The sequence below is a fragment of the Bacillus rossius genome, chromosome 1 (assembly GCF_032445375.1).
Source record: "Bacillus rossius redtenbacheri isolate Brsri chromosome 1, Brsri_v3, whole genome shotgun sequence".
In the NCBI taxonomy this organism is placed as follows: Eukaryota; Metazoa; Arthropoda; class Insecta; order Phasmatodea; family Bacillidae; genus Bacillus; species Bacillus rossius.
The window spans coordinates 364,807,963-364,835,100 of record NC_086330.1 but is presented as its reverse complement, the minus strand read 5'-3'; the positions used below and the strand labels follow the sequence as shown (position 1 = coordinate 364,835,100).

General features: G+C 37.1%; 1 protein-coding gene across 1 annotated transcript in view; it reads left to right on the top strand.

The window, feature by feature from the left end:
- LOC134528362 (xanthine dehydrogenase/oxidase-like) overlaps window positions 1-27,138 on the top strand; it is a 133,649-nt gene that overhangs the window by 84,306 nt on the left and 22,205 nt on the right. The window contains exons 14-17 of the mRNA XM_063361926.1: window positions 2,611-2,706; window positions 5,765-5,972; window positions 10,671-10,854; window positions 26,485-26,668. Coding sequence (XP_063217996.1) covers window positions 2,611-2,706; window positions 5,765-5,972; window positions 10,671-10,854; window positions 26,485-26,668 — 672 coding nt within the window. The remainder of the gene's footprint in view (window positions 1-2,610; window positions 2,707-5,764; window positions 5,973-10,670; window positions 10,855-26,484; window positions 26,669-27,138) is intronic.

Sequence of the window (27,138 nt, the reverse complement as noted above, 5' to 3'; positions counted from 1 at the left end):
CATCTTGTGTTTTTACCTTGGAGAGGTAGTCTACTTAGGGATTCTCTTCGAGCCCCACACGTTGCGGCGCCACTTCCTCTGTTCTGCACCTCCCTTTGTTACACTAATAATTCCATCTCTCTCTTTCTTTAATTTATTGTTGAAGTAGGGAGAGAAGGCAGTACAGGGTGGAGGAAAAAAGTGTAGGTACTGTGTTGTTGATACCTTCGTAAACTTAATAATATAACATTGCATAAAAACCTTAGAAACAATGCTCTAACAAATAAACAATAGTAGACGGTAACAACTGACGAATCCAATCTGTAGTTTACTATGGAAATATATAGTATTTTAATTATGGAGTAAGAAATTTGTATATTATGTGGATAGGAAATTGATTATTTAAAGAGTGGTGAAAAATCTGAAGTTTAATAGTTTGAACCATAGATAGTAAACATAACACAGCAACACTTTCAATAATAAACATACACTGACATACATAACCTGAACCTGACTCTTGATACATATGAAAATTAACAATATTATTCAACGATATAATTAGGAATCTTTTGTAAGTTTGAAAATATTATAAGAAATGTATATATTCATCCTTTCCAAGTGTGTATAAGAATTTAAGGTTGGTGGAGTTATAACAATTTTAATACTCAACAATAAAATATGAATTTACTTAAAAATTCTTAATTTATATTGTGACAAATCTTTCCTGGAGATTATTTGCAGTTCAAATGTCTTAGGATGTATGTTGGCACAGATCACACCCAAAAGTTCAAAAGTGATTTAATTAAGTCCAGTAGTTGTTTCAAAATTTATATCGTTCATAAATCAAATGATTTCAAAGTGAGTTAAAAATTAGAGAGTTTAATATCAAATTAAATTCTATTTTAAATAGAATTACACGGCTTTAGTTCAGCGGGAGTACGATTATCTTAAAAGTAGGACTTCTGGGTGTCTAAGTAGAATTACTTCTCTTTATATTATGTTATATACACAATCTAATTGAAGTTCAGTTTTATCAACTTTTGCAACAATATAGTTTGTTTGGCTAGAAATCTCACGTATTTATAAGCATGTAAGCAAATTTATACTGGCCGCTTAAGCCTTGAACAATGGCGACACTGCTTAATTATGGCGTCCCTAGCTAAGCAATTCTTAAATTGGCTTATACTTGACATAACTGCTTTAAATCCAAGTAAATATTACTTACAGTTCGTTAAGATATTTAGTTGTAACAATTTCATTAATGTACACAACCGACGATACCCTAAACTCATATTTTTAATAATTTTAATTGTTCAGGCGTCAGGCCTTAGCCTACACGTAGTAACGCCAAAAATCACACTTTTTTAAGTTACTTCCTGTTCCTGTGTGGCTGAGATACGTGTATACCCAATATATATGGTTCATAACATCCTTTCATGGCCTTTGGTTACAACAATACGGTAAGGAACTAGAATAAAATTAATTGAATTTACAAATTAAACAGATGGTCAGAATAAAAAAATAAACGGTAAAAAAAAATTAACGAAAATTACAACAATGCAGATGAAAGAAAAAAAAATATTAATATTATTAAAGTTCCACAGATGAAAAGTTTATGGTTGTCATAAGGCGAAATATTTACTAAACATTCATAGCAGATATCTTAATAAACACGAAGATGTCTGTGCTATTACCATGTAATAGTACAATATATATATATATATATATATATATATATATATATATATATATATATATATATATATACATATTCAGTATCTCTTCTCTACATATTTCTATGGCATTGTTTTGCCAAAATTTTGCTAAACTTTTAAAACTTTTTGAATCAATTGATAAATATCTAAATAGTTGGAGCCAAAAGGAAGCCTGTTATGGTGTATTTATACTATAACATAATATAAAAAACCGTTCAAATGGAAAACTACTTTAAATACTGCAATGCCACAGAACTATCAACAATGATTAGAGAGTCCAAAAAATTATTGTTAATTTTTTATTTTCTTTTTGTTTGCAGAAATGCCGCCTTTATATACAGAATTACTTAATCTTCCAACGCAGCTGTAAAAAAAAGAATAATATTATGTAATGGTATACCATAATATATAATGGTACATGAAGCAGAAAGCTACAATTATTCGTATAGTAGTTACGTACTTTCAGTTCCCTTTTTGCAGAGAAGTTTTGATATAAAAAATTATTCTATATTTCTTCCTCATGACACACCCATGTTATTAACTATTGATTTTTGGCACGCAAGCAGTTCGAATCCAAAATGTTTTTATTTCACAGCTTTCGTGAGTACTATAGCCAATATTTACTTTGGATATTCGCTATTGAAATGAGAACTGATTGGTATTGATTTTTAACCTTCTTGTTTGAGTGTGCCGGAATTAATATTACTGAAATAAATGCTTCACTATAACATATCCAGATCTCCAACGAAACACAATAATAATTTTCTACATTTGCTATTGACAACTTGACTAAGTGCATGCTAATTTCTAGGCTTTTTACTAGCAATTCCTTCGATACCTGTGAGCCCTGTAAATTTCCTGAACTTGCAGTAAAAATACTCCTGTGCTTTATCTGTTTTTTTTTTCTTTGTTTCAGAAAATACCAGGTGTCATAAAATGTTTCACTGCGGAAGACATTCCAGGGAAGAATAACTTCACACCTCACATTTTTATCTTTTTCGAAGACGAACCGGTAATTTCACTCGTATACTACGTTATCTAGTAAAATCATTATTTCGTAAAATTAAACTCAGTTGTGTGTGATTGTGTATAAGATATAAAAAAACAAACTTTTAACAGAAATTCTTTTTTATTAAAACTGTATTGATTAATTTGATTAGTTTAAGTGTCAAAAACATTTAAACACAGGAAAATATTAAAAGGAACCTTTCTTCTCTTTTGCAAGATACTTTTTTGGCGAGAATATGTCTTTAAGTTTGCTTCCATAGTGGGAGGCAATTCAAAAAACAAATGATAACCAAATCGGGGGATACCTACAGTTTGGTGTTGTAGCTACATATCTATCATCTCCATCCAAAATTTAATTACACCACTGGATAGCTAAAGGATCAAGGACTGTGACGCATCGCGCACGGTGGAGGGGGAAGCGCCGCCATTTTGAGGTCATTTTGATGCATTTCGAGATTTCCACATAGTATAACTTTTGACTCGGAGAAGCTACGACGTTCGTTTGAGCTCTCGTCAAAATCTATCGATTGCATATATGAAACATTAGTGTAAAATAGTTACAGTGAATATATATGGGTTAAAATAAAAAAAGTGTATTTTATAATTTTGTATAGGTATAAAATATTACCTGTTACGTACACGTATTCACGTACAATACACGGCCGTGTCCATGACACAGCCTAACCCCATTTTATTTTGGAAGCAAATATTGCCGAGGGTTATTGAAACGCCTGCCACCCATTCAACATGGAGAATACACATGAAGCAGAGTAGTTCAGGTTCCTGGAGGGTCATCCTGCAGAATAACAGATTCAGCAGGTTGTAAGAGAGGGGTAGAGGGGACTGGGGCTGTTTGGAAGGATACCTATGGGTAGGGACCGAAAAAATTCGCGGGTTCAATGACCTGTAGGATGAACTCCATAGTTCTACGTACACTCGGTCAAATGCCACCCACTCATTGGCTGCTGTTTTGTGAGACGTCCCAACGTAGCAGCCTGTGATTCGATAAAGCTTTGGTTGGGTGTTTCTCATTGGCCCAGAGTTATCCAGGTGAGTTGTGAACCAATAGCAGAGGCAGCACTGAGGTACAACGATTTGTATTTTAGCCTATCGCGAAATGAATTCGCGAATTTTTCCGGTCTCTACCTATGGGTAGGGCCATGCATATTTCGCGAAAATAAACCGAGGCCAGCTGAAAGTTAAAACACTGTAGCATCGTCTGTATTCCGTGATTGGGGGAGTTTCTTTCAGGTACATGTCTACTGTTAAAACACCAGTCACATTAAGTCAGTGCGGAAGCAAACGCCTCCTGAGTGGCTCGGTCAAATAAGGCAACAATTTCTCTCGCAGACGGCCGCCAGTCGCAAGGAAGAAATTGTTGAAGAGGTTATATCTTGTTGCAGTCTAATAGGAGTTCAGATTTATTCGAGAAAAATGCCTGCCCCTACCTATGGGTAATAGGACGAAGGGTAAAGGTAAAGGCGTGATACACGTTAGTGGGGGGGAGGGAATGATGGAGTGTGCAGCGGTGATCTGTGACAGCGACGGAGATGATGCAGCTGGGGAAACTGCAGCGCAGAGCAGCGAGATGGGTCACGTGGAGGGGAGAAGGGCAGGAGGGGGAGATGCTTAGTCCACCTGAGATGGTTAGGAAGCTTTTACAGGGGAGGAAGAGGGGAGAAAGGGTGGTAAGGCTGTTCAAGATGATGAAGAAACAATGGGGCTGGGAAAAGATGGAAACTAGGCCGAGAGATCACGAATGGAAGCTCCGGAGGGGATGGAGGAGAACTGAAAAAGGGAGGCACTCATTCCTGGTGAGGAGAAGGACGGAAATGTGGGCTTGAGAAAAAAAGGGGTGGGGAGGGGTTGGAAGCAAGATATGAAAAGGACCTGAGGGGAATGCCTTAGTGAGAGAGAAAGTGAGAGGAGGGGTCGGACTCCTTGCTACCAGATGGAAGCCCACTTGCTAATTAAAATTTCAATAAATCAAAATTCGTATTTCATCGCAGGGTAAATATATATATATATATTTTTTTGTAATATTTGTAAACATGTACTGCCAAAAAAAAATTCCCCGGATTCATTTTGAAAAAAAAAGGCTAGCATTCAAATGCATATACCTTTGAGCTGCTTTCGTTATTGTTTCTCCGGTTACCTCAACGACTGTGGTGTGACAATGAGAAACCCTCAATCATAAAAGTATCAGTCACAGACGATCGTAGTTGAGGTGGCTCACAAGTCAGCAGCCAATTAACCGGCATTATTTATTTACTTATTTAAAATTTGTTTGCATGCCTACATATGGCTTAAGACCTTGGATGGTAGGCACAATACAAGTAACTCAAAGATATAAAAGACAAAACAATTAAAACAAACAAAAAATTAAAATAATTATATATATCGCCCAAAAAACAAACAAGAAATGCATCTACAGATAGAAACTTTATGAATTAAGCAACTAAACAACTTGGTATAAACAACATAACCGTTGTTTGTTTGGTTGCTTAATTCATAATGTTTTCATGCTAAATAGTTTGCTGTCTGTATTTACTTTTTCTTTTTTTTTGCCCGAGTGTACAGAGATAGGACCGTGTAGTGGGTGCTGGAGGTCATCTAAACCCAGTGTCTCCGTACTGGCCATGGACGCAGGGCCGGCGCGTCCATACAGGCGAACTAGGCAACCGCCTAGGGTGCCAAGTAGCTGGGGGCGGCGCAGCACGACACATAACAGCTCTTGTAATATGTTTAACGATTATTGAAATTGGATGAAAATTGATTTTTTGTAACAGTTTGGCATGTTTATATTATTATATAAGTAATTATTTAAAGTCCACGGTGACCCGATTATGATTTGTAATAAGTAAAAAAGTAAAAAAAAAACACAAGCCTGCTTGCATTTGATTGTTGACAAAATCTTAGGCTTACGTGATGTATTTTGAGGCAAGGAAAATTTTTTTTGGGGTGTCCGGCGGGGGATGTGGAGTGGGGGTTAAGGTTTTTCGCCTATGGCGCCAATTTACCTCGCACCGGCCCTGCACGGACGTGACTCGTGCTGGCTTCAGGTGTTCTGCAGCGGGCGCATCACGCACGCGGGGCAGGCAGCCGCGCTGGTGGTAGCCGAGTCGCAGCAGCTGGCCAACATGGCGGCGGCCAAGGTCAAGCTGACCTACCGCGACGTGACCCGCCCCGTGGTGTCCCTGCGCGAGGCCATCCGCGGCGACCCGCGGCGCCTGCGCACCGAGAAGACCGTGCACGCCAAGTACACCAGAGGTCAGGCCACAGACACACTCACGTGTCAACCCGTTCTCTTCTGACTTTCACAAACCAATATGGCTGATATTCGTCTCAGCTGCTCTAGCCTGCTGTTATTAACAACTGGGGTTAAGCTTTTCAGAAGAAAATAAGATCAAAATATTACCGGTTAATATGTATATATATATTAATAGTCCAAAACCGAATTTTCATAATACAAATGTAATGATATGAGTTGACATTTAACGTCCAATACAGGAACATTTGTAAACAAACGGCCGCCATATTGGTATGTGTAGTGCACTGAAGTCCCCTCGTCTAGAATCGGACCTTATGCTCCCAATCTCTGGGTTAAGGCCCGTTCTACCGTAGAACAAGGACGGAGATACATAAGTGCGAATCTTACAGCGGAAACTGAAGCCATGTCTTGCGCGACGTGTGACGCTATCTGTTGGGCGGGCCCATAACTACTAGCAAAAAAAATCGTGCTTTAACTTTAACATTAAAACTTTAACATTAAAAAATGTAATTAAACTACTTGACAAGTAATTGCTTAAGGCCCTATCACAGGATGGAAGATTCCTTGCAAGGTATTCCATGGCAGCTGGTATGGATGGTTCTGTGGAAGAATTACCCTAGTGCTGGCCGTTTTCATGGAAGTTTTTGTAATCGGCCGTGTTCGAATTTTTGTGGAAGGTTTCGTACCAAGATGACAATTTAATCCAATCAGAATGAAGTGGTAGTAGCCCCTGGTGTTAAAAATGTTAATTTATTTCGGCGGCATTTAAATGTTTTGATTCTAGTTTTGAAAAGCGGCGAACATGTGTCGGTTCATATTGAAGCAGTAGCAGTTACAGCTTTATACGAAAACTTCATTAAATAAAATGCGATCAGATGATGGCTCTCAAGTTGTTGAATCTTGCAAATACTCGCCCATTTTGGATCGTTTTTTTAAAATGTAAATTAGGGTATTCGAAGTAAATTTTTATTAATCAACTAGCTCGACTGTTTGTATGTGCATATAGTTAGAACAAATGTAGTTTACAGCATTTAAATTAAATTGCAACATCGAGTGTCATTTAAACCCATAAAATTTACGTGTTCGTGAGAAATGGTAATTTTTTGATTGTCTCGTAACTTTATATTTCACATAAAAAGTGAAAAAATGTTCGATGTTTAGAATTTTAAAACGTATTCGTAAATTGTGTTTTGTGATTTTACAAATACTACTAGGTATTATGTAGTTCATACATAGTTAAAATCGATTTTGATACAAATTATTCCAAACATGTTTTATAGTTTTCATTGCATCAGAACTAGTGGTAGGTTATATACATGCACATTTATTCGTAATAAATTATACCTTTTCCAGCATTGAAATGGATTTAAATGACTCCAGATATACATCCATTTCGGCCCATTTACAATCAAAGAATGTGAAAATAAAGCTTGTTCTTTTTCCACATTCGTTCGTGTGTTACAGCCATGGAGGAAGACAGTCTTTAAAATTGAAAATAACACACACCAATAAACCCCACACCAGTATTATTAAATAAATACTAAGACAGAAAATCATATTTGCTAAATCCCAGAAGCCGCTATTCTAGAAATTTATCCATCTATTTTCTTCCCCAATATTTGCTAAGAATTTGTTCCATTAAAAGCTATAATTTTTTTATGTACCTACTATAGTGATTATAAAAATTAATGTTCAAATTCATAACTAACTTTTGAATGAAAAAATACATACCATTTATTTTTACATTAATAACACAAAAAGTTAGAGCTTAAGCTTAATAGAACATATTTAAAATGATCCCAGTATTTTTAAATAACTAAATATGTGAATCTGTACTTTTTTCGTAAATATTTATGTTTTTGTATAAACAAAAGTACCTACTTATTTCCACAATAAATGAAGTTCACTTGTTTATTGTAGATGTTTATGGATTGAAAGGTAAACATTGTGTGATAGGTTATTCCATAGAAACGTCTATGCCTACTGCCATGGAGGCCTAGCTGGCAGGTACATTGGAAGCTTCGTGCAGAGCCAGTACGAAACCTTCCCTCGTCTGATACAGACTTTAGTAGAAGTGCAAAAACAACACTTAATTACTATTTTCTAACTAAAAGTCATGTTCTATATAAATAAGAAGGGGATATGTAGTATTTCTATTATCTTACACAACCAAATATGTGGCTACCAAAATAAAATTAATTAATTCCCACTGGGTTTCTTTTTGCCTGATAATATCTGATGCATTCCTTCTCATAATCAATGTGGCTATGTTAGTAATATATAATGAAAGCTACAATCTAGCAGGTGGACCCAAAACTATTTTAAAATCTAGGTCTCAGGTCTCGGCAGTTAGGGTTTCTCCCCCATGTGTTCTACAATGACACGGAGACGGAGATCCTGGAACAGTGTTTCTACAACAGTACGCAGATGGAGACGGACCCATACGGTTTAGCTCAGCAATGCTGAGCTCTTCCGTTTGTGTTGCTCTGTGCGATCAATAGAAGCCAAGAACTTGGATGAGGTTGTTTATGTTTTAAATATGTTAAAAATTATTCAAGTACAAGAATATCTAGTGTTCTATTATTACTCTGTTGTTTATTTTTATTAAATATGTAAATTCTGCACGTTCTAAAATCTTGAAGCATAATATTCTTTTAATTAAATTAACATTTCGTAACCTTGAAATACAATCTCGTTGGTTGCTATTTCTTAACGTTTCCGTTCATTGTGGAAGCAGCAGATGCTATAGTTCACGTGATCCGTCTCCTTTTCTGTGGCACTGTATAACGGGCCTAACAAGAGGGTGCCATCCCCAAATGCACACTGCGAGTAGGCGGTAGGCGCGAGTGTTGTTATGGTATTCTCAAATACTAACGCCAAGCCACGGACGCTCTCCACAATCAGGTCGTCATTCTACAAGCTCCCCAGCTGCGAAGCTCTGCCCAGATATGATAATGCGTGGGGATGGTTCCATTTCCAGTTCAATCGTGTGGCCAGTTATATTGTAGCCTCGCGCACAGGTGCGGTCGAACTTCCGTATTTTTTTGTTGCATTTGAGAATAACGCAATAAGGCCCACAGGCCGTCGAACCGAAGTCGTCGACATGGCGGACCCACGTGTGAACATCAGGAGACACACGAACCGTATTGGAGTGCCAAATGAAAATATGTAGTAGCAAAAATATTCTCGAATACATATTGTAAACTTAATAGATGTAACGAAGAGTAATTCAATATTATATTGCTTACACACAATCTGACTTAAGCATACATAGTGCTTTATAGCACAGTCACAAAGTATGCGCATCCAAGTCAGTAACAGATTTTGACCTTTTTTCTGGCTTTTTAACTGATTTCACAGATTGTGTGTTGCCTTATTTTTTTTTCTTTGGTTATTTCTTCCAAAGCATCATGCATGCTACATGCAAATGTCCCTATATTCTGTATCATGAACATCCCACAACATTGCCCTCGGTTCATAATCCTTTATCACTCACTCCTTGGTCATCCTTTACTTCTTAGTGCACTTACAAAAAAAATGCTCATGAATTTCTTGACACTTATCTCAAAAATTTAAAGCCCTTGAATTGAAGCTATAAATATCTTAATTATGAGTATTGCCTTTTACTGTGTGTTTGCACTTGGTACAAAATTGCCTGCAATAAGTAGTACCCACATGCCATGTCAACAACACTGACCCCCTACCCCCTCACCCCTCAGGGCAAGCTCTGTTTACCATTCCCCTCGCTCTCCCCGCACCCCTCCCCTCATCAAAGTTGTTCCAGAACCAGCTCGCTCCCACTACTATATGTGTCTGCTATATCACCAGTTAAAATGTCAGATACTCAGCACCAAGAAGCACTGACGCTGCTGAAAGGTCTCGACACTTATCTCAGGAGTTCAATTTTTCTCTCGGACACTAGGTATGTCTCGAGTTGGTCAGCGTTTACGCTTGAGACAAGAAAGTAGCGGAACATCCATCGCGATACGTGTGTATGCGACATTCGATGTCAGGCATGTTTGCGCTAGTAATAACAAAGTGCCGGTTGGATAGGGGCAGGAACTTTTCGCGAAAAGATCTGAACACTTATTAGTAGAGGCCGGAAAAATTCGCGAATTCATTTCGCGACAGGCTAAAATACAAATATTTATACCTCAGTGCTGCCTCTGCTATTGGCTCACAACTCACCTGGATGACTCTGGGCCAATGAGAAACACACGACCAAAGCTTTATCGAATCACAGGCTGCTACGTTGGGACGTTTCACAAGACAGCAGCCAATGAGTGGGTGACATTTTCCGAGTGTACGTAGAACTATGGAGTTCTTCCTGGAGGTCATTGAACCCGCGAATTTTTCCGGTCCCTACTTATTAGACTGCAACAAGGCATACCCACACCTGTGGTTTCTTACTTGTGATTGGCGGCCGTCTGTGAGAGAAGTCGTTGCCTTGTTTGACCGAGCCACTCAGGACGCTCTTACTTCCGCACTGAATCACTGTGATTGGTGTTGTTACAATCGAAGTGTACCTGGGAGAAACTCACCCAATCACGAAACACAGACGGTGCTACAGTGTTTTGACTTTCATCGGGTCTCGAAATCTTTTCGCGAAATCTGCATGCCCCTACGGTCGGATGTACCGTGACAGTGTGAAACAGTTTGCCAGCAAGCTGAGCGGGCGGACGGGTGCTGGTGCGCAGAGGACGAGGTGTCGCACGTGGTGAAGGGCAGCTTCGACCTGGGCGGCCAGTACCACTTCACGATGGAGACGCAGACGTGCCTGTGCGTGCCCACCGAGGACGGCATGGACGTGTTCGCCGCCACGCAGTGGATGCACCTCACGCAGGTCGCCGTGGCCGAGGCGCTGGGCGTGCCCGAGAACAGGTGCGCCAACACCGGAGTAGCCTAAGATGCGCATCAAGTTCTATCCCTGCCCGAACACGGCCGAATATTCACCTTCGGCCAACCTCGGGGTTTGTTTTATTTTTGCGCAGGAAAAATGAGTTCAAATATCAAAAGTGGTCGGTTAGTTTAGCTACATTAAAACACTTTAAAACACTATGGACGGTTGGTTAGGTTAGTATAGCTACATTAAAATAAACAGAGAAATATAAATATTTATAAATAAACCCGAGGTTGGCCGAAAGTGAATATTCGGGCGTGTTCGGGCAGGGACAGAGCTTGATGTAGGTACATATTAAGGGCGCCACACACGATCAGTCCAAACTGACAGTTTAGACTTTACAGTCGGAACTGAACAGCCAGAACTGCCGTGTGTGTGCATGTACGTTGGACTGAACAGTTTGAACTGATGGACTGACGGACTGATAACTTTCCATCAAATCGGACTGTGTGCTCAAAAGCCCACAGTCAGAACTGCCGTGTGGGGGTATAGACGGTGCTATTTCATTTCTACGACCCAGGCAGCTCACAACCGTTTTTTTCTCTCTCCCCACCCTGGTAGTGGGCTGTGGGGGCTGTGAGGGGAAGTTAAAACAAAATGGCGCGCACAAAATGTTCAAGCCAATAAGAAAATGTTAAAGAAAAAATAAAAATATCAACAAAAAATATATAATAAAGCGTATTTTCGAGCATTTCTATGTGAAAAAGTATCCGGGGATCAGAAGTCACAGAGAGGTAGTTAAAGCGCCCCCCTAACTAGGGTTGTTTTGGCGGGCAGTGGCCGAGGCTGCAGTTGTGTTCGCACCGCGGTGGTCCCAGCCGCTTTCCCCCTTCAAAGACGTCACAACCCGTAATAGGGTGTTCCTAAACTTCCCACCACTGCTGCTCTAATAATACAGGAAACCAAGACTTAAAAAGGCACAGACCTGTGAAAAATTTGTCCAAAGCTTAATTTTTGCACAGTGGTACAGTGACTATGCTTAACAACATGCCAAAAGTTTGCCGCTGTAGACCTTTTGCGTATCTCCGAAAAATTGCAGTTAATTCCTGGATGACAGCGACTTAACAACAGTTCATTAAAATACTTCCCATTTATACTGTTTTCAATGTAGACTGTCCATAAAACTACTAAAACAATCCAGGAACATTGATGTTGAAAAAATATTTGGAATGTTACTAAAAAGATAATCAATTAATCCTTAAACTACGTTTATCTATCCCTCCCGTCCAAATGAAAATATGATTTACACAAAACTGAAGAGCCGAATGCAAAAAATGTTTTCATAAATGCTTTTGAGTAATATTTTAGCTATAAAACAGTATAAATATAAAAAATATTGCATATAATTTGTCTCACTAGAGCAGCCCGAGCGTCGTAGTGGGTCGTACTGCGACAGTTCTAAGCTCTCACGGCCGGCGCAACACGCAACACACTGCGAGGTGCCACACTCATTACACTCGGTCTTTATTAGGGATTACCAGTAATATATACCTATATAATATATTTAAATACATCTATCGAGACATAATTCTTTAAAAAATTCTTTTAAGAACGCTTTTATATATTTTCTATATTTTTTATTTACGTGTATGTAATACATTTGTGATGTTGCTAGTAAAATTGCCTTCTACCGTAACAGTAAAATTCCGTTTTGACAAATTATCAATAAATTAAAAACCTTGGTTACCTGGTAACAAAAATCGTTCCAGCTCAAGCGATTTCAGCAACCTCACAGTATGGTACCACACTACGCAGCTCGAAATGTTTCAGAGGTAAGACCAATAGTACCAGATTTTTCACAAATATGCCAATTTAAAGCTTAAGAAATATGCAAAAACGTTTACTAAAAAAATTTTTTGCGTTGTGCTCTTAATGTCTGTGTAATAGTATGTATGATTACTTCCATACATTTGAGTAAAATGTTTCCCAAATTTTATGATTATAAATGGTTATCAAAAATATGATTTTTAAATTTAATTACTTTTCCTTTAAATATGTATAATATAGTTTTTATATTATTTTGGTATCCAAACTAAGAGTCTATCTACTTCATACATTAAATTTACAAAATGTATATTTGTGGATCTTTACAAAAAAATGTCATAAGGACTTAACTGCACGTTTTTGGTGTAACTCACAATGTTTACAACGTTAAACATTTGATATGTTACTAAGAAACGTTTATAATTGCTCTGTACAAAGTTTCATAATTTATATAATTTTCCATGTACTAAAAATCTTCGCAACTTAAAGCGAAATTCGTTCCGTCCCGAGCGAATACAGCAAACACGCTGTATAAGTACATACTACACGCTACGCAGTTCGAAACGCTTCAGCGGTCAGCCAGATTGAACCAAATTATCTACAAATATACCTATTCGTAGCTAAATAATAATCCAACAACATTCATTAATGCGTTTATCTTATCAGGTTTTCGTGTTTTTATTTTAATATGTTTCATTTTTTTGTAATTTTGTTGGTATCAACTCCTTTTTCCTAATAAAACAATAAATTTCATATTTAGTAAAACATATTGAATGTTTTTCGTTTTTTATATTCATAATATTTTTTTAAGTAAGTTTTGGTTATGTTTGCAGAAGGTCTACTATAATAATGACGTTTAAGGAATGCAGTATTGTGACGCACAAGGTTTGCGGAGATAATCTTTTCATATGTTACTAAAAGACCTCGATGTTACCTTTGTATAAATTTTCAATATGGAAGGAATTTCCGAAAGATTTAAAAACCTCGACTTAGTGGGAGCGAAAGTGACCCCCGCGCTTGCGGTTGTTACATTATCACATACGTACATAATACTACTACTCTCAGAACGCTCTAGAAATCCAATAAATTAAAGTAGACTCTTCAAAACCATGTCAATGTAAAGCTTAAGATATATAAAACATAATTGTTAAAGTAATATTTACATTAGATATTTTTTTTTAAGTCAATCGGGTTTTAATGTCCTTGAATTATATAAAAAAAGAGTTTTTCATTACTTCATCAATTTATTTCTTTCCTTAACCTAAACTCTTAGAACTCTTGAAAACATTAGTGTATATAAAAGCTTTTTTTTAGAGTGTTTTAATAATTTTATGAAAAGTCTACGTAAAAAAGTGGGTAAATGGGAAGCATTTTAATAAACTGCTGCAAGTCGCTGCCATTAAGGACTTAAATGCACTTTATCAGATATACGCACAAAGTCTACAGCGGCATACTTTCGGTATGTTGCTCAGCATAGTTGACTCTTTTACTGTGAAAAAAATTAGCATTTGGACAAATTTTCCACAGGTTAAAACCATTGTTTCCTGGGTTATAGCCGCGTGTTTCCTTCACCTGCAGGGCATTGCTCTCACTAGAGACCTATCTGACTCACAAATAAAAAACCCTAAACCTAAAGCAAGGAAAGAACTATTCAGTTTTTAAGATTGGCTATGTATTTTGATGAATGTAATTTAGAGAATAAAATAAATTTCACTGCCAAAATTATCCTTAAGTCATCAGTGTGATGAAAATTATATCAAATTAGTGAAAACTATCAGAGTTTTAAAACCGGTAAACCTTCCTTCAATTTTAAAGTACTCATAATATAAAATAAGGAATATATATTTTTTTTTAACTTGAGTACATCAAAAAATCTGATAAATTTTAAAAATCAAGATGAAATCCATGCAAATATAACCTGGGAAAAACTCATATTTCTATAATTTTGCTGGCGCACTGGCCAAAACCTTTTTTTTGTATTAATATTACCAATGTTGTACCATTATAATAAACAATTGTTAAAAAGCAGTGCTTTTAACAAGATGCCCAAAGTGATAAACTGCAGCATTTAGCGAGGATAAAAAATATTGCAGTACATAAGTAAAAATTTACGATGGAAATCACTTAGTGACACGAATACTGAAGGAGACTGAAAAATAATCTTAATCCAAGCCGTAGATAATATTATTAAATTATTTTTTAAAGAACTAAACAAAACACGTTCTAATGTTGTATGAACTAAAATGAAAATAATTAATCTTTAAATATAAGAAATGTGTTCAACAGCGACAGAATTAACTAGAAGTCTGTATGGCAAAAATTTTTAATGCATGAGCTTAAAATAAGATCCAGGTGAAAAACAAACAAATCAATTAGTTTTATTGAAAAAATCGTGACTTGAAATGTATGTTTACAGGTGTGTGAGTGACGTAAGCTACGGCCACACAGGGCGCCATGCTCGCTATGTTCACTATGTTGGCTATGTTTGGACAACGCCAGGTGTTTGGTTCTCGGCTATTTTTCTAAAAACGTCGCTGCCTTCAAGCATATGCAAATAAAAATATCTGTTTCCGTCCGGAATTTCACTGTAGCTTACTTTCTGTGTATTCTTTAAATTAGTAGCCAATCACATCGACAGAAATTTTGATTGAAGTACGAAAATAGCCATGTTTAATGATAAACGATAAAATCCATAGTAAGCAGTGTATGCAAGATATTGTCTGTGTTTCGATTTCAAAGGTATGATAGGAAACTGTAATGCATTTATTTCTCATGCAACTACTACATAAAATGACGAAATTACCCAAATTCATATATTTTTGGACAAACTGCATGGACTCATTTCGTTTTTAAGTTTACATACTGTGATGCCAGCAGAATATTATCATCATTGAATCATCACTTGAATCCCACGGCATGCGTCTATCCAACATCATGAACTAGACTGTGTGGCCAACTGCTGCAGAGAACATAGCGAACATGCGTAGCTTTCTGTGTGGCCGAAGCTTTAGATGTATTTCGGAGTCTTCACTGGATATTTTATCTTGTGGCTTTTAAGGCATTATAGGATTCTTAATTATTGTCCCAATTTTTTTCGATAAAATATTTCAGTTTTGAATTGTAATCAAAAAGACACAATAATATACTTAAACCAAATGTTTTATGTGTCTAATGTATCTTTACCATTAAAACTCGAGGAATGATGGAGAATGGGTCTTAAAAATCAGTCAGCTAGACTTTATTTTTAAGACTTTATTTTGAATTTGAGAATAAAATATTTAAACTTTGTCTTGTTTTTTATTGTCTTAAAATTTCAAAACTTCATTTAGATATAGCCTACAGGAAATACATGTTGCGGCTCTCTAAAAAATTTTAGAATCTGTTTAATATTTGGCTGATCTCTCTCGAAATTCTTCCAGCCCCTGGTCTTACCTATTCACTGATTTTATATTAGTTAGGTAGAAAATTTTTTCTGGACTGGAACATTCCTATACAAATAAACATTGAGTGCACAAATAGTCTTCTGTTTGTAAGAAAATAACAAATTAGGCTTAAAATTAGTTAATTCACTGAAGTTACCAGTTGTAACAAGAAAATCTTGGTAAGTTATAAATAACATAGTTAATAATATATATGATTTTGAAAGGAATTATTATTTAAAACGATTTTATGTTTTACGCAGATAAGTACCTATATGCTATCCCATTTTAATAATTTGTGCGGTGGCGGATAAAATTCTGAATATAACTATGTTTACTTGGCAAGGCAGCAATATAGCCTACACTCTTATTTTACTTAAATGAGGTCAACAAGAACAAAAACTCAAAATATTGTACTTATAATTTTTTTACGACATGTCTGAACTGCGAATAGAATGTGAACAGACCCCAAAAGAATTCAGTCATCAAGGTGAGGCGTCAACTCAAAAATAAACACGATGTAAGGCGTTTCCTAGGACTATGTGATTACTATAAAGGTTTATTGACTAGATTCGCAACGGCTCACCGATCACCACATCATCTGACTCATGAAAAGATACTTTTTTTTTTTTCATGTTATGAGGCTACCTCTCAGAACCTTAAGGAGTCACTATGTTCTGCCTCCATTCTTGCCCACATTTATCATAATAAAAACGAGCAGACATGGGCTGGGTTCTGTACTTTTCCAGGGTCATAATGAAAGCGAATGAGGTATCAAGTTCACAACAAAGCTTTATCCAAGATAGAAAGTAAATAATAAAAATAAAAGAACTTCTAGCTGTAGTTAAGTCACTGCAGCATTTTCACAAATATTTTTGTAGGAGATAATTCCTTGCAAACATTGCAAAAGGGGAGAGAATGATGAATAAGTCGAAGACATCCGAGTTACGACTGATGTTAACAGCGAGCATAAATAGGACTATGCTAGCCTCAAAGTGGAACAGCAACAAGACTCTGTCCTAGGGATACAGGAAATCTATCATATTGTCGCATTCCAGAATTTTTCAGTGTAGCCGACTTTAAATTTCTGTTGGTTTTCTGGCATCGCACATACTGATGTGTAACATGAGCTGACCATAGATCTGGTGCTGCCTCGTGCTAACATTTCTGGGTTGCTCTGTGGTGAAACAGGGGGCTTTGTCCCTTGGGGAGCGAGCAATTCGGGGCTCACTCAGCTAGCATGTGCCCTGATTGCGAAATTTGGGGCCCGCGAGCCCTAAATCTTCTGGAAGTGGTAATGATTAGTCAGCCATCTGTTTGTAGATTGGTTTTTTCGGTCGAGGAGATGCCAGGGGAATGGCGGTAAGAAGTGACGAGATATGGTGCTTCCGTCGACATATCCTATGCATATTTCCTTGATGTTAAATCCTACTTGCGACATGAACCTCTGGATATTAACGAACATGTTGGTGGCAAAAACTATACTGAACTCTTTTCCGCATTTACACAAGTATTTAAACTACTTTGTCCCGGACATTACATGTAGCCAGCATATCGTGCATAATAAGAGCATACGCTTGAGTGTTTGCAGGCATGTTTTCTGCAGCAGTAATCTCAATTTTGCAGTCTATAATTCCAGTATTAATACGGTCGTCCTGTCTACTCACGTCAAATAGAAAGAGAGGAGCAATATTTTTGAATTCATTCGGGTCTAATATCGGGGATGGTAACTGACCATAATACGATTTATGATATTGTGCATACATCCGGTAAGCGAGCAAATATCTTCCATTTTCCAAGTCTGCATTCATATCCAGATAAGGGTAACTTTCAGAGTTTAACAAAACTTTAATTTTTTATCTTGGCATGATTAAATGTAGAGTGGTCTGCTCTTATATCATTTTTTTTGTTTGTTTGTTTGAAATGCTACTATAATGTATCGCGGCTTTTCTGCAGCAAAACTAGATTTTACATTCCAATTTATGTTTTGAAACTGGGTAAGATTAGGGTAGGTTTCCAAACTCTAAAAACGAAAAAGCAACGTCGATATTTGTACCTTTCTCGATAAATCTCAAAAGCCTAATGCGTTCTGCCGTATTCACTTGAACTTGAGGAAAAAGCCACTCGATAGTGTGTATGGATAAAGTTACATTTTCCGGTTGGTTGCTTGTATCGAGAAGTGCATTTGCCTGGTTGTTGGCTAAAAGTATCACCAACTCCTGCATAGCATTAATTATGATGTGCTTGTAATCTTCTGCATATCCCAACATCATCGCGAGAGGAACGCAAATTTTAAATCTTCCGCCTGCATATAACGACAACTTGTAATGTGGTTCTATTCCCCATCCGACCATTTTAGCCGCGGGTATTTGATTATGTGTTAGCGATAAGTAATTTTTTAAAGTACAAGTAATTCCCACATCTCGCATTTGGTCGAGCTCGATACCATTTAATTCGTAAGATATTATACTGATCATGTGAAGAATACCATTACGTACGATCTTGGTAGTTGTAGGAATATCACCATCATCTATCAAAAGTGTGCCTCTAAATTGCAAAATAGAGTTGCAAGGTACCGTATATATATCTTGGTTTTGTACAGAAATTCGTATTTCCGACGACAGAGGATATGGTCCAGAAAGATAAGTACGAGTGAATTTCGGTCTTTGTAATAATATCTTCGTAACTAACTGCATCTTCCAAGTTCAGGATTTACGTATCCATTCCTAATCACTTTATACCCGAGTTTATTCAATAAACGAATGTCAGCGCGTGTTAACACGCTTGAGGTTTGTGTTGTACTGACTGTAGGTTTGGTAGTGTGAGTTAATTTATAGTTTTTTCGTATGAAATTAAAACCCATTTCTCTTCAAGTGTAAGCGCAATGTGATTTCTTCCTCTCTAAAATTTATCAACTTATCGTCCTGGTCGACTATGCGGACGACAATTTCGTGTACGTTCTTCCCAATGACCGGTGAGTAAATGAGTGTTTTAGGCACTTCTACAACTTTGAACCCAGGGGGACTAGCACACTAAACTCGCGTAGCGTATGGTTCGGTCTACCATTAAGATATGATCCGCTAAACAAATTGTAGTTAACTCTTATAACATTTACAGGAAGAATATTAATCGGTTATGTTGATACATGTAATTTACCCTCTTCGTAAATTTCATTTTGAAACCCCAGCATTGCTGCTAGATTATCCCGCTCCCTAAAGTCAACGTTGGTGTTACACATCATCTCGCTTTTCAGAGTGTTTGGGTTACCACGAAGATAAAACTCTACATCATCTTGTAGTAATGCTTGCTTAATGTATGATGCGATATCCTCGATTTCATATGATCCAGTGGGTACAGATATTACTTTCAAAACATCATTTTTAATAGATCGTATTTTACAGTTTGCGCTATCGACATTCGGGACGGAGAAATATGTTTGAAAATCGACTAATACGATACTCTATGTGCCTTCCAAATTCAAGACAGGAATATAAGTAGATCGGAGCTCCGAGGTTTTACCCGACAAGATAAGAGTTATCGACATGACTGACTTGTTTATCCTGTATGAAAGCTCTTTTATAAGCAAATTATTTCATAATTTGTTAACTAAGAAGCGGAGGCACAAGTGACCACAATTCCATTGATTAGGCAACTGCTCTGCTTCATAATTATATTTTTAATGTAGTGTCGCGAATATACTTGCTTAATTCCATAGGTGGCCTAAGATTCCCGAAACTGTCATAGTATTCTGCCGCATTACCGGCATTTCGGTATGCTACCCAATGTGTTCCGCACCCATGCTTACGATTGCGCACTCCCTCAACTTGGGTTTGCGTGGTAGTTCATCACGCATGTATACATTGCGGAAATAAGGTATTTTTAATTTTCGTGCAAACATGTTCAAGTCAGCTAGTGTTAGCGGTCTGTTTGGAAGTGATTTTAGGATCTCCTCTTTTTTCTTTTCTTTCTTTGACCTCTACCCACCAGATACGGTCTTAGGTATAGTCCTTTCTCGTTTTTTGCTCCCATTGCAATAGCTTCCATGGTCTTGTTATGTCGTAATTCCTCTGTTAGTTGTTTGTTTTGACTCTTTGATGAGTTGACTGAACGTACAATAGCACTTGTGGCCCCAATAAGCCTGCCAAGTGCACGGAGAGCAGGAAGAACTAGTGGGAGAAAACCACCTCTCTTCTTAGATCTCTGTGTATTCTTTTTCTAACACTGCTTCTTACACTTCTTTTTCTTGTTGAATTTTATATCTACTCCACGCTATACTTTAGTTTTCATTATTTTAGAAACTCCCTAAGCAGCTACCTTTTCTCCACATTTAGTATCTGGTGATTTCAAAATTTTCCTTGCTTTTTCGGCCATGATGTTGTCTGCACGATGCCTGTCTTCCAAGTTATTACTGGTGGCATATGCTATATCGTGTTCTCTGCACGCTCTGTCCAAAGTATTTATACCTTTGTCACCTCGTGCCAAACTTTTAGCTTGTTTTGTGCCTGGTCCACAAAATTGATATCCCCGAATATGAAGTTCGAAGGCAATTTGTTTATAAGCGTATTTATGATTCCACGACCTGATTTGGTCTTTACCCTACGAGGCATAACGACAGACTGGTTTAGAATAACTACAAGTGTTAACAATATATATGTATGTACCTAAGAAAGCAGAAGATTAAAAACATCAGAAAATCATATATAATCATAACAATAGGCCTACCGTCTTTATTGATGGCGAAGTTAAGACAGTACGCCTTTTCTTAATTTTAACCACGGTTATACAATCACATTAAATATTGAAATATTACAAATAAAGCATGACAAAAACAGTGTGATTTTCTGTCGCATTTACTTATTTGAAATTATAGCTGTAAACGCTTGATATCAAAAGAACACACAGAAAATTTATTTCATGAGTTACGTTGTATATTTATTCTGGTTTATAAATTTCAAAATAGGGATACAAAACGTAGACTTAGAATTTCATGGAATAAAAAACCAAAGGTACCGCTGTTAAATCCTTAATACACCAGCAAGGTAATATTATCATCTTGAAAATTACTGATATTTGTTCTTAAATTTTTGGGAGCTTAAAGCTATTATGGACAAAAAATAAATATTGACTGTTTATTTCCTTGGTAAAAAATAAATTAAACTGTCACCAAAATTTTAGATATGCTTGTGATCATATGGTGTAAGTGAATTTAAAACACACACTCCAAACGAACAAATTGCACACTTTCTTCATGAGTTTTTTCAATGTATACACTGTATATAAAATTGCTGTTATTGTTTATATTTATGTAATTGTTTCGCTTTCCAGTTTTTAGCTGAAAACAATTTCTAAATTTAACGCGACCGGTACGCATAATCATAACAATAATAAATTAATTTATATTAAATAAATTAAACATGCTTTTGTAGCAATAAAAACTAAAATTAAAAATAGATAAAATTTAATTATAATTGGATTCAAAAATGATAGGAAGTCTCAAAAATGTAACATAAAAATAAAAATGTAACATAAAAATAAAAATGTAACATAAAAATAAAAATGTGTGGTGCTTGATAGCCTATCAGTTGACTTGAACTTCTAATCTCCAGTTTTTCTGAAATTTCATGTCTTTAAATTTTTTTAAATATAATGCTTGACATGATTGATTTTTATTTTGTCTCTATAGCTAATAATAATTGCCAAATCATTATAAATATGTAAAAAGGAAAGTTGGTTTAAGTTGACTGTAATTTCAAATAGTCATTTATTCAGCCATTCAAATTCATTTCCTGCATTTCCTCACTTTTAATAACGTTACGTACGCCAAATACAAATCTGGCCTCAGCCCTCTATTTAGCTCGAAGTTTTCGCTTTCTTTTCTAGCCCCCCTGTCTTTGAAAACACTTTTTCACGATGGGGCGTCCAGCCCACTCTCAAGGGGGACATCTTGTTGCCAACCTACCTCCCATGGCATTCTGAACGCCGGATACAAAGCTGCTCCGAAGAGCAGAGAGAGAAAAAACGAGTTCGTCTCTGTATGAACTTAAATTTGTGTTTTAGAGGTATTCGAGTCAATGACAAGTGTAACAATGACTTAAGCTATATCAGAATGTTCGCCCTGAGTATTTAAGTTCGAAACAAAAAAAATGAAAGCATCCAATAATTTAATGAGAGTCTAAAGGCAAATAAATAATGCTAGGAAAAATCAATTGTAAATAGTAATCAATAAAAACTATTTTGTGTGTTTTAAAATTTATTCGTTTACATATATTTTCTTCAACTTGAAAACTGGATAGTACAAAATACGAAGTTTTTTATGTGATAAATGTATAATTTATTTTAAATAAAAATTATTTTAATGATGTTTATTTAGTTCGTTGTATATTCGTTTTCTTTTTACCAATCACTGTTTTTTTTTCAGCAATAGTTACGGCGCAATTAGTGTCAGTGTACCTACAAAACTTATTTCCAGGAAAAAAGCAAGCACGTAAGCAAATATAGAATTTAAAACCGCAAGAAAACTGACATTTGGTACAATAAATTATAGACAACATTTCATTAAGTAGTCAAACAAAATTCTTGTTTATCTGTAGTAAGGTAAATTTGATAATTGAAACATTTATATTACAAAATAACATGGTTAACAAAAGTACCTACTCTTTTTACTTTTTCAGTATACCCTTCTACCGCAATCATAACAAATTTTTGTTATGCGTTTTATTATACTAATATATTCTTTACTGTTATTTACAAAACACAAAATTGGCTAAATCACAACCATCGTAACCATTCCATACACGAGTTTGTATTTAATGAACTGGGCTATCCGACCAGTTTATCCACACTTTTTGAACCTCTTGACAAAACACTTTTTTTTTATGTGCCAATACGATTTATCAGAGAAAAAAATTGGTTGTCTGTAAAGTCGGTTTACGATCGATAGTTTAACGTGACAACGTCATAACAGAACATTGATGAAATGATTGCATACTTTTATGAATAAAATTGAATCATTTCTATTGAATTATTACTATTTTGTATGCATACAAAGAAGGAGTGAAATGAAATCTACAATTTAATTGATAAATTTACTTTTATTTGCACTCATTAATTCAAATCTGTTTATTACTTTAACGAAGAGATTATTTTGACTATAACTTTTATACATGTTTACTATTTAACTTCTTCCAATCTGTGTTATTCTGTTAAGAATAGGACGATGATAGGAAAAGTAGGAAACGAATGGGAGTGTTTCAAGTTTTATGTGCCTCGAAAAAGTCAAATCGATGGTTGTTCAAATTGAGTGGAAGAGAGATAGATGCGGCGCAAGCCTACAATGAGCGTAACAGGACACAGTGTAACGGGACAATGTGCGTTACGGGACACTTATGTGCGTGCATGCGACGTTTATAGATTTATTAGACGTTGTCACGTCAAAAGAGTTAGTACAGAAAGTATAATAATTATTTACATGAGTTACAAAATATAAAAAAATATTAACTGCTCTTTAATAACTTATGACGAAATTAAACTATTAGGGATAAATAACTTGAAGTTTTTAAGTTCATATATATAACTGTATAAACTCGTAGTATAATAACTGGTTAGTTTTCAGCAATAGTTACGGCGCAAATAGTGTCAGTGTACCTACAAAACGTATTTCATGGAAAAAAGGCAAGCACGTAAGCAAATATAGATTTTAAAACTGCAAGAACACTAAAATTTGGTACAAAAATGTGAATTAAATATCGAGACTATTATACACAGTGCCATTATTTAAATGTTAGATAGTAAATATTGTAACTAATAGAAAATAAAATATGGTTACAATGTCTTCACCAGATTTAAATTAATGTATGTATTTTTAATGCTTTGATACTAACTCCAAATAAATTAAATTTTTCATCCAATTTAGATATCTATTAAACAGAATAAAACAACTGTAAAAATGTGTACCTAAGGCCATTTAGTAAAAATTAAACATCAAAAGCTCTGTTACTATCAAAATTTCACGTAATATTGATAAACATAAACGATCAGTGACGTTGATATTTTTTGTTTAAAATATATCAACATGCTGGTAGTGCCACAGAAAGCTGCGCTCACCTCTCGCAAAGTTCTGAGCGCCTGATACCCAGCAGCGCGTGGACGTTCGGGCCTGTCACCCCCAAGGGTCCCGGGGGAGCAGCCAATGAGGACAACGGGGCGGGCCCATACTTGGCAGTAGGTCTCGTGGAGGGAGTTCAAAGCAGTGAAGGGGAAGCGGTCGGTGATCTGCACAGGTCGTGCAACTGCGAACCGACCGGTATAGACATTCCGTCAGTCCAAACTGTCAGTCCATTTAATCAACAGCTGAGCTTTGTAGCAGATGTCTTTGTTTATATAATCTTTGTTTGCTTTAGTTCTAGGTTTGTGTCATAGAAAAGGGGGAGATTTAGTTTGTGTTTATTGTGAAATAGATTTATTCCTCTGAAATGGCTTCCTGGTCGAAAGATTTTCTTGCTAATTTTATAGAGTTATGGCATGAACATGAATGTTTGTGGAACATCAAAAATAAAGATTACCACAACAACATTAAAAAGAATACCTAACCACAAGACTGATCGTGTGTGCAGAGAGCCTCAGTTCATTCCAAACTGTAAGTTCCGACTGAACAGTCCGAACTGATGGTTTGGACTGACGTGTGTGGGGGCCTTTAGGCTTCCTCCAACACCGCGGTCGCGCGCGCAGGTCCGACAACATTCCCCCGTCCATTCTCCGTCCGCTCGGTGAAGCTCGCGGCGTGGTGGGACGCAAGTTGCAAGATATTACCAACCCTTAACTTTAAACTGTAAAACAGTAGAAAGAAAATACGTTCGCCGTGCTTCTTTTGATAATTCATACGAATAATAAAAAAAAATGTCCATAATTTGGTTTAAGTTTTATTTTATATGCCTGTGTGAACATTTAACAAGTTTAAACATGATGTCAGCTTAAAAATAATATCGTGGGTTTCTGGAATGCACAAGACGTTTGCGTTTTTAACAGTTTTCAGAAACCTTTTCTTCAAATATTATGGCCGTTGGAAACGCAAGCCAAAACGTAAGAACGGTGGTTTTAAAACAATACTTGCGTTTCGTTATTGTGCATTGTGCAGTTATTCTAAAATATGGTTGCTGAATATTTTGTCTCTTGCATTTTTGCGTAGTTTATATACTAGGACTAAGTGATAAACAATTGTTGTGGACATGGGCGTTGATTACATGGGGGGGGGGGGGACCTGCCCACCCCTTGAATTAAGAAGACCCTCGCTGAGGGTGCCCGCTTGAACTTGAAAAATATAGACTGTGAAACAGGGTTAGTAAGCGTAAACTTTAAAACTATGCTTTATGGAAAGTTTTCTGCTTATTGCAGGCATATAGGCCAAAATATTGGAATTATACTACATACAAGCATTATATTCAAAATCACTCGTGTCGGTTAAAATCCATTCTCATAACTCTCTGTCCCTATCTCCTCCCTCCCCCCCCCCCCTCCCTCACCAAACGGAATTCGCGCGGGCCGCCCTTGCGATTCCAACAGAGTTGCGCCCCTGGTTGTGGCCTGAAAACTGCAGAGATCAGGAATTGATACAGATGGAGCATTTGTCGTATAACGTGAAGACGGTTTCCCCCCCCCCTCCCACCCCCCAATTTTTTCTTCTGATTTTCACATTCCAATATGGTGGACGTTTGTTTATATTTGTATCAGCTGTTCTAGCATACTTTTATTAACGACTGTAGTTCAGCTTTTCGGAAGAAAATTATATCAAAATATTACTAGTTAATACGTTTATGTATATTGAAAATCCAAAAATAATCTTCATAATACAAATGAAATGAAATGAGTTGATATTTTTATTCCAGTTGAACCTCCCATACAGGTACAGCTGATACATTTGTAAACAATGTTCGCAGGCTTTTCACGGCCATTGTTTGAAGTAGCCTAGCTACTTTACTACATTTGTAAACAAACGGCCGCCATATTCAGGGGCGCAACAACTAAATTTCCAAAGGGGGGCAATATACCTTTTTATAAAGAATCATCAATTCCCCTTATTGAAGCGGGGGATCCGGGGGTCCTCCCCCGGGAAAATTTGTATTTCAAGGTGGAAAATGGTGCTATTGAAGCAGTTTTAATATCTAAAAATTCATTACACAACACTTTCTTTGCCCCATTTGCCCCCACTTCAAGGTTTCAGAGGGGGGGGGGGGGGGGGGGGGGGCAAAATACTCTTCCCCCCCCCCCCCTGTTGTTGCACCCCTGGCCATATTGGCACGTGAAGTACACTGAAATCTACCTCCCTTTTTGGCTTCACCCCCCTGGATCCTATGCTCCATCCGTGTGCTTCCCTGATCTGCGGATGGCGTCTGTCCGCCGCCATGTTGGACGGTCGCGCGCGCGCGTGCGCAGCATCAACGTGCAGGTGCGGCGGCTGGGCGGGGCCTACGGCGCCAAGATCTCGCGCGCCACCCACGTGACCGTCGCCTGCGCCGTGGCCGCCCACTCGCTGCAGCGGCCCGTGCGCATCGCCATGCTGCTCGAGTCCAACATGGAGGCCATGGGCAAGCGGCACCAGGTCGCCTCCGACTACGAGGTGAGAGGTCCGCGTGTGACATCCCAGCTCTCGGTGCACGGCATTTGGTGGGAGACAGTGCTGCCATCTGTGGCGGATGGCGCAGTCGTCTCGTGAATGCGACGGTGCTGCCATCTGTGGCGGATGGCAGAGTCGTCTCATGAATGCAATGGTGCTGCTATCTGTGGCGGATGGCAGAGTCGTCTCGTGAATGCAATGGTGCTGCTATCTGTGGCGGATGGCGCATTTGTCTCGTGAATACGACAGTTTTGCCAAGTTCACAAAGCCAAAAGGAAATTTAGTGAATTTCAACAAGCTGAGTAGTATTTTAATCAAATTCCTGATCGAAAATCAGGTTTAAAGCCGGGGTTTGGAATTTTTTCAGGGAGGGGGGAAGGGGGGTTTGCTTTTATTGGAACCGTTTCATTATATGCCTAGTTTAAAATTTCGGTCTGCTAATAAAATGATTAAATAGTCGACGTAGCTGCTCC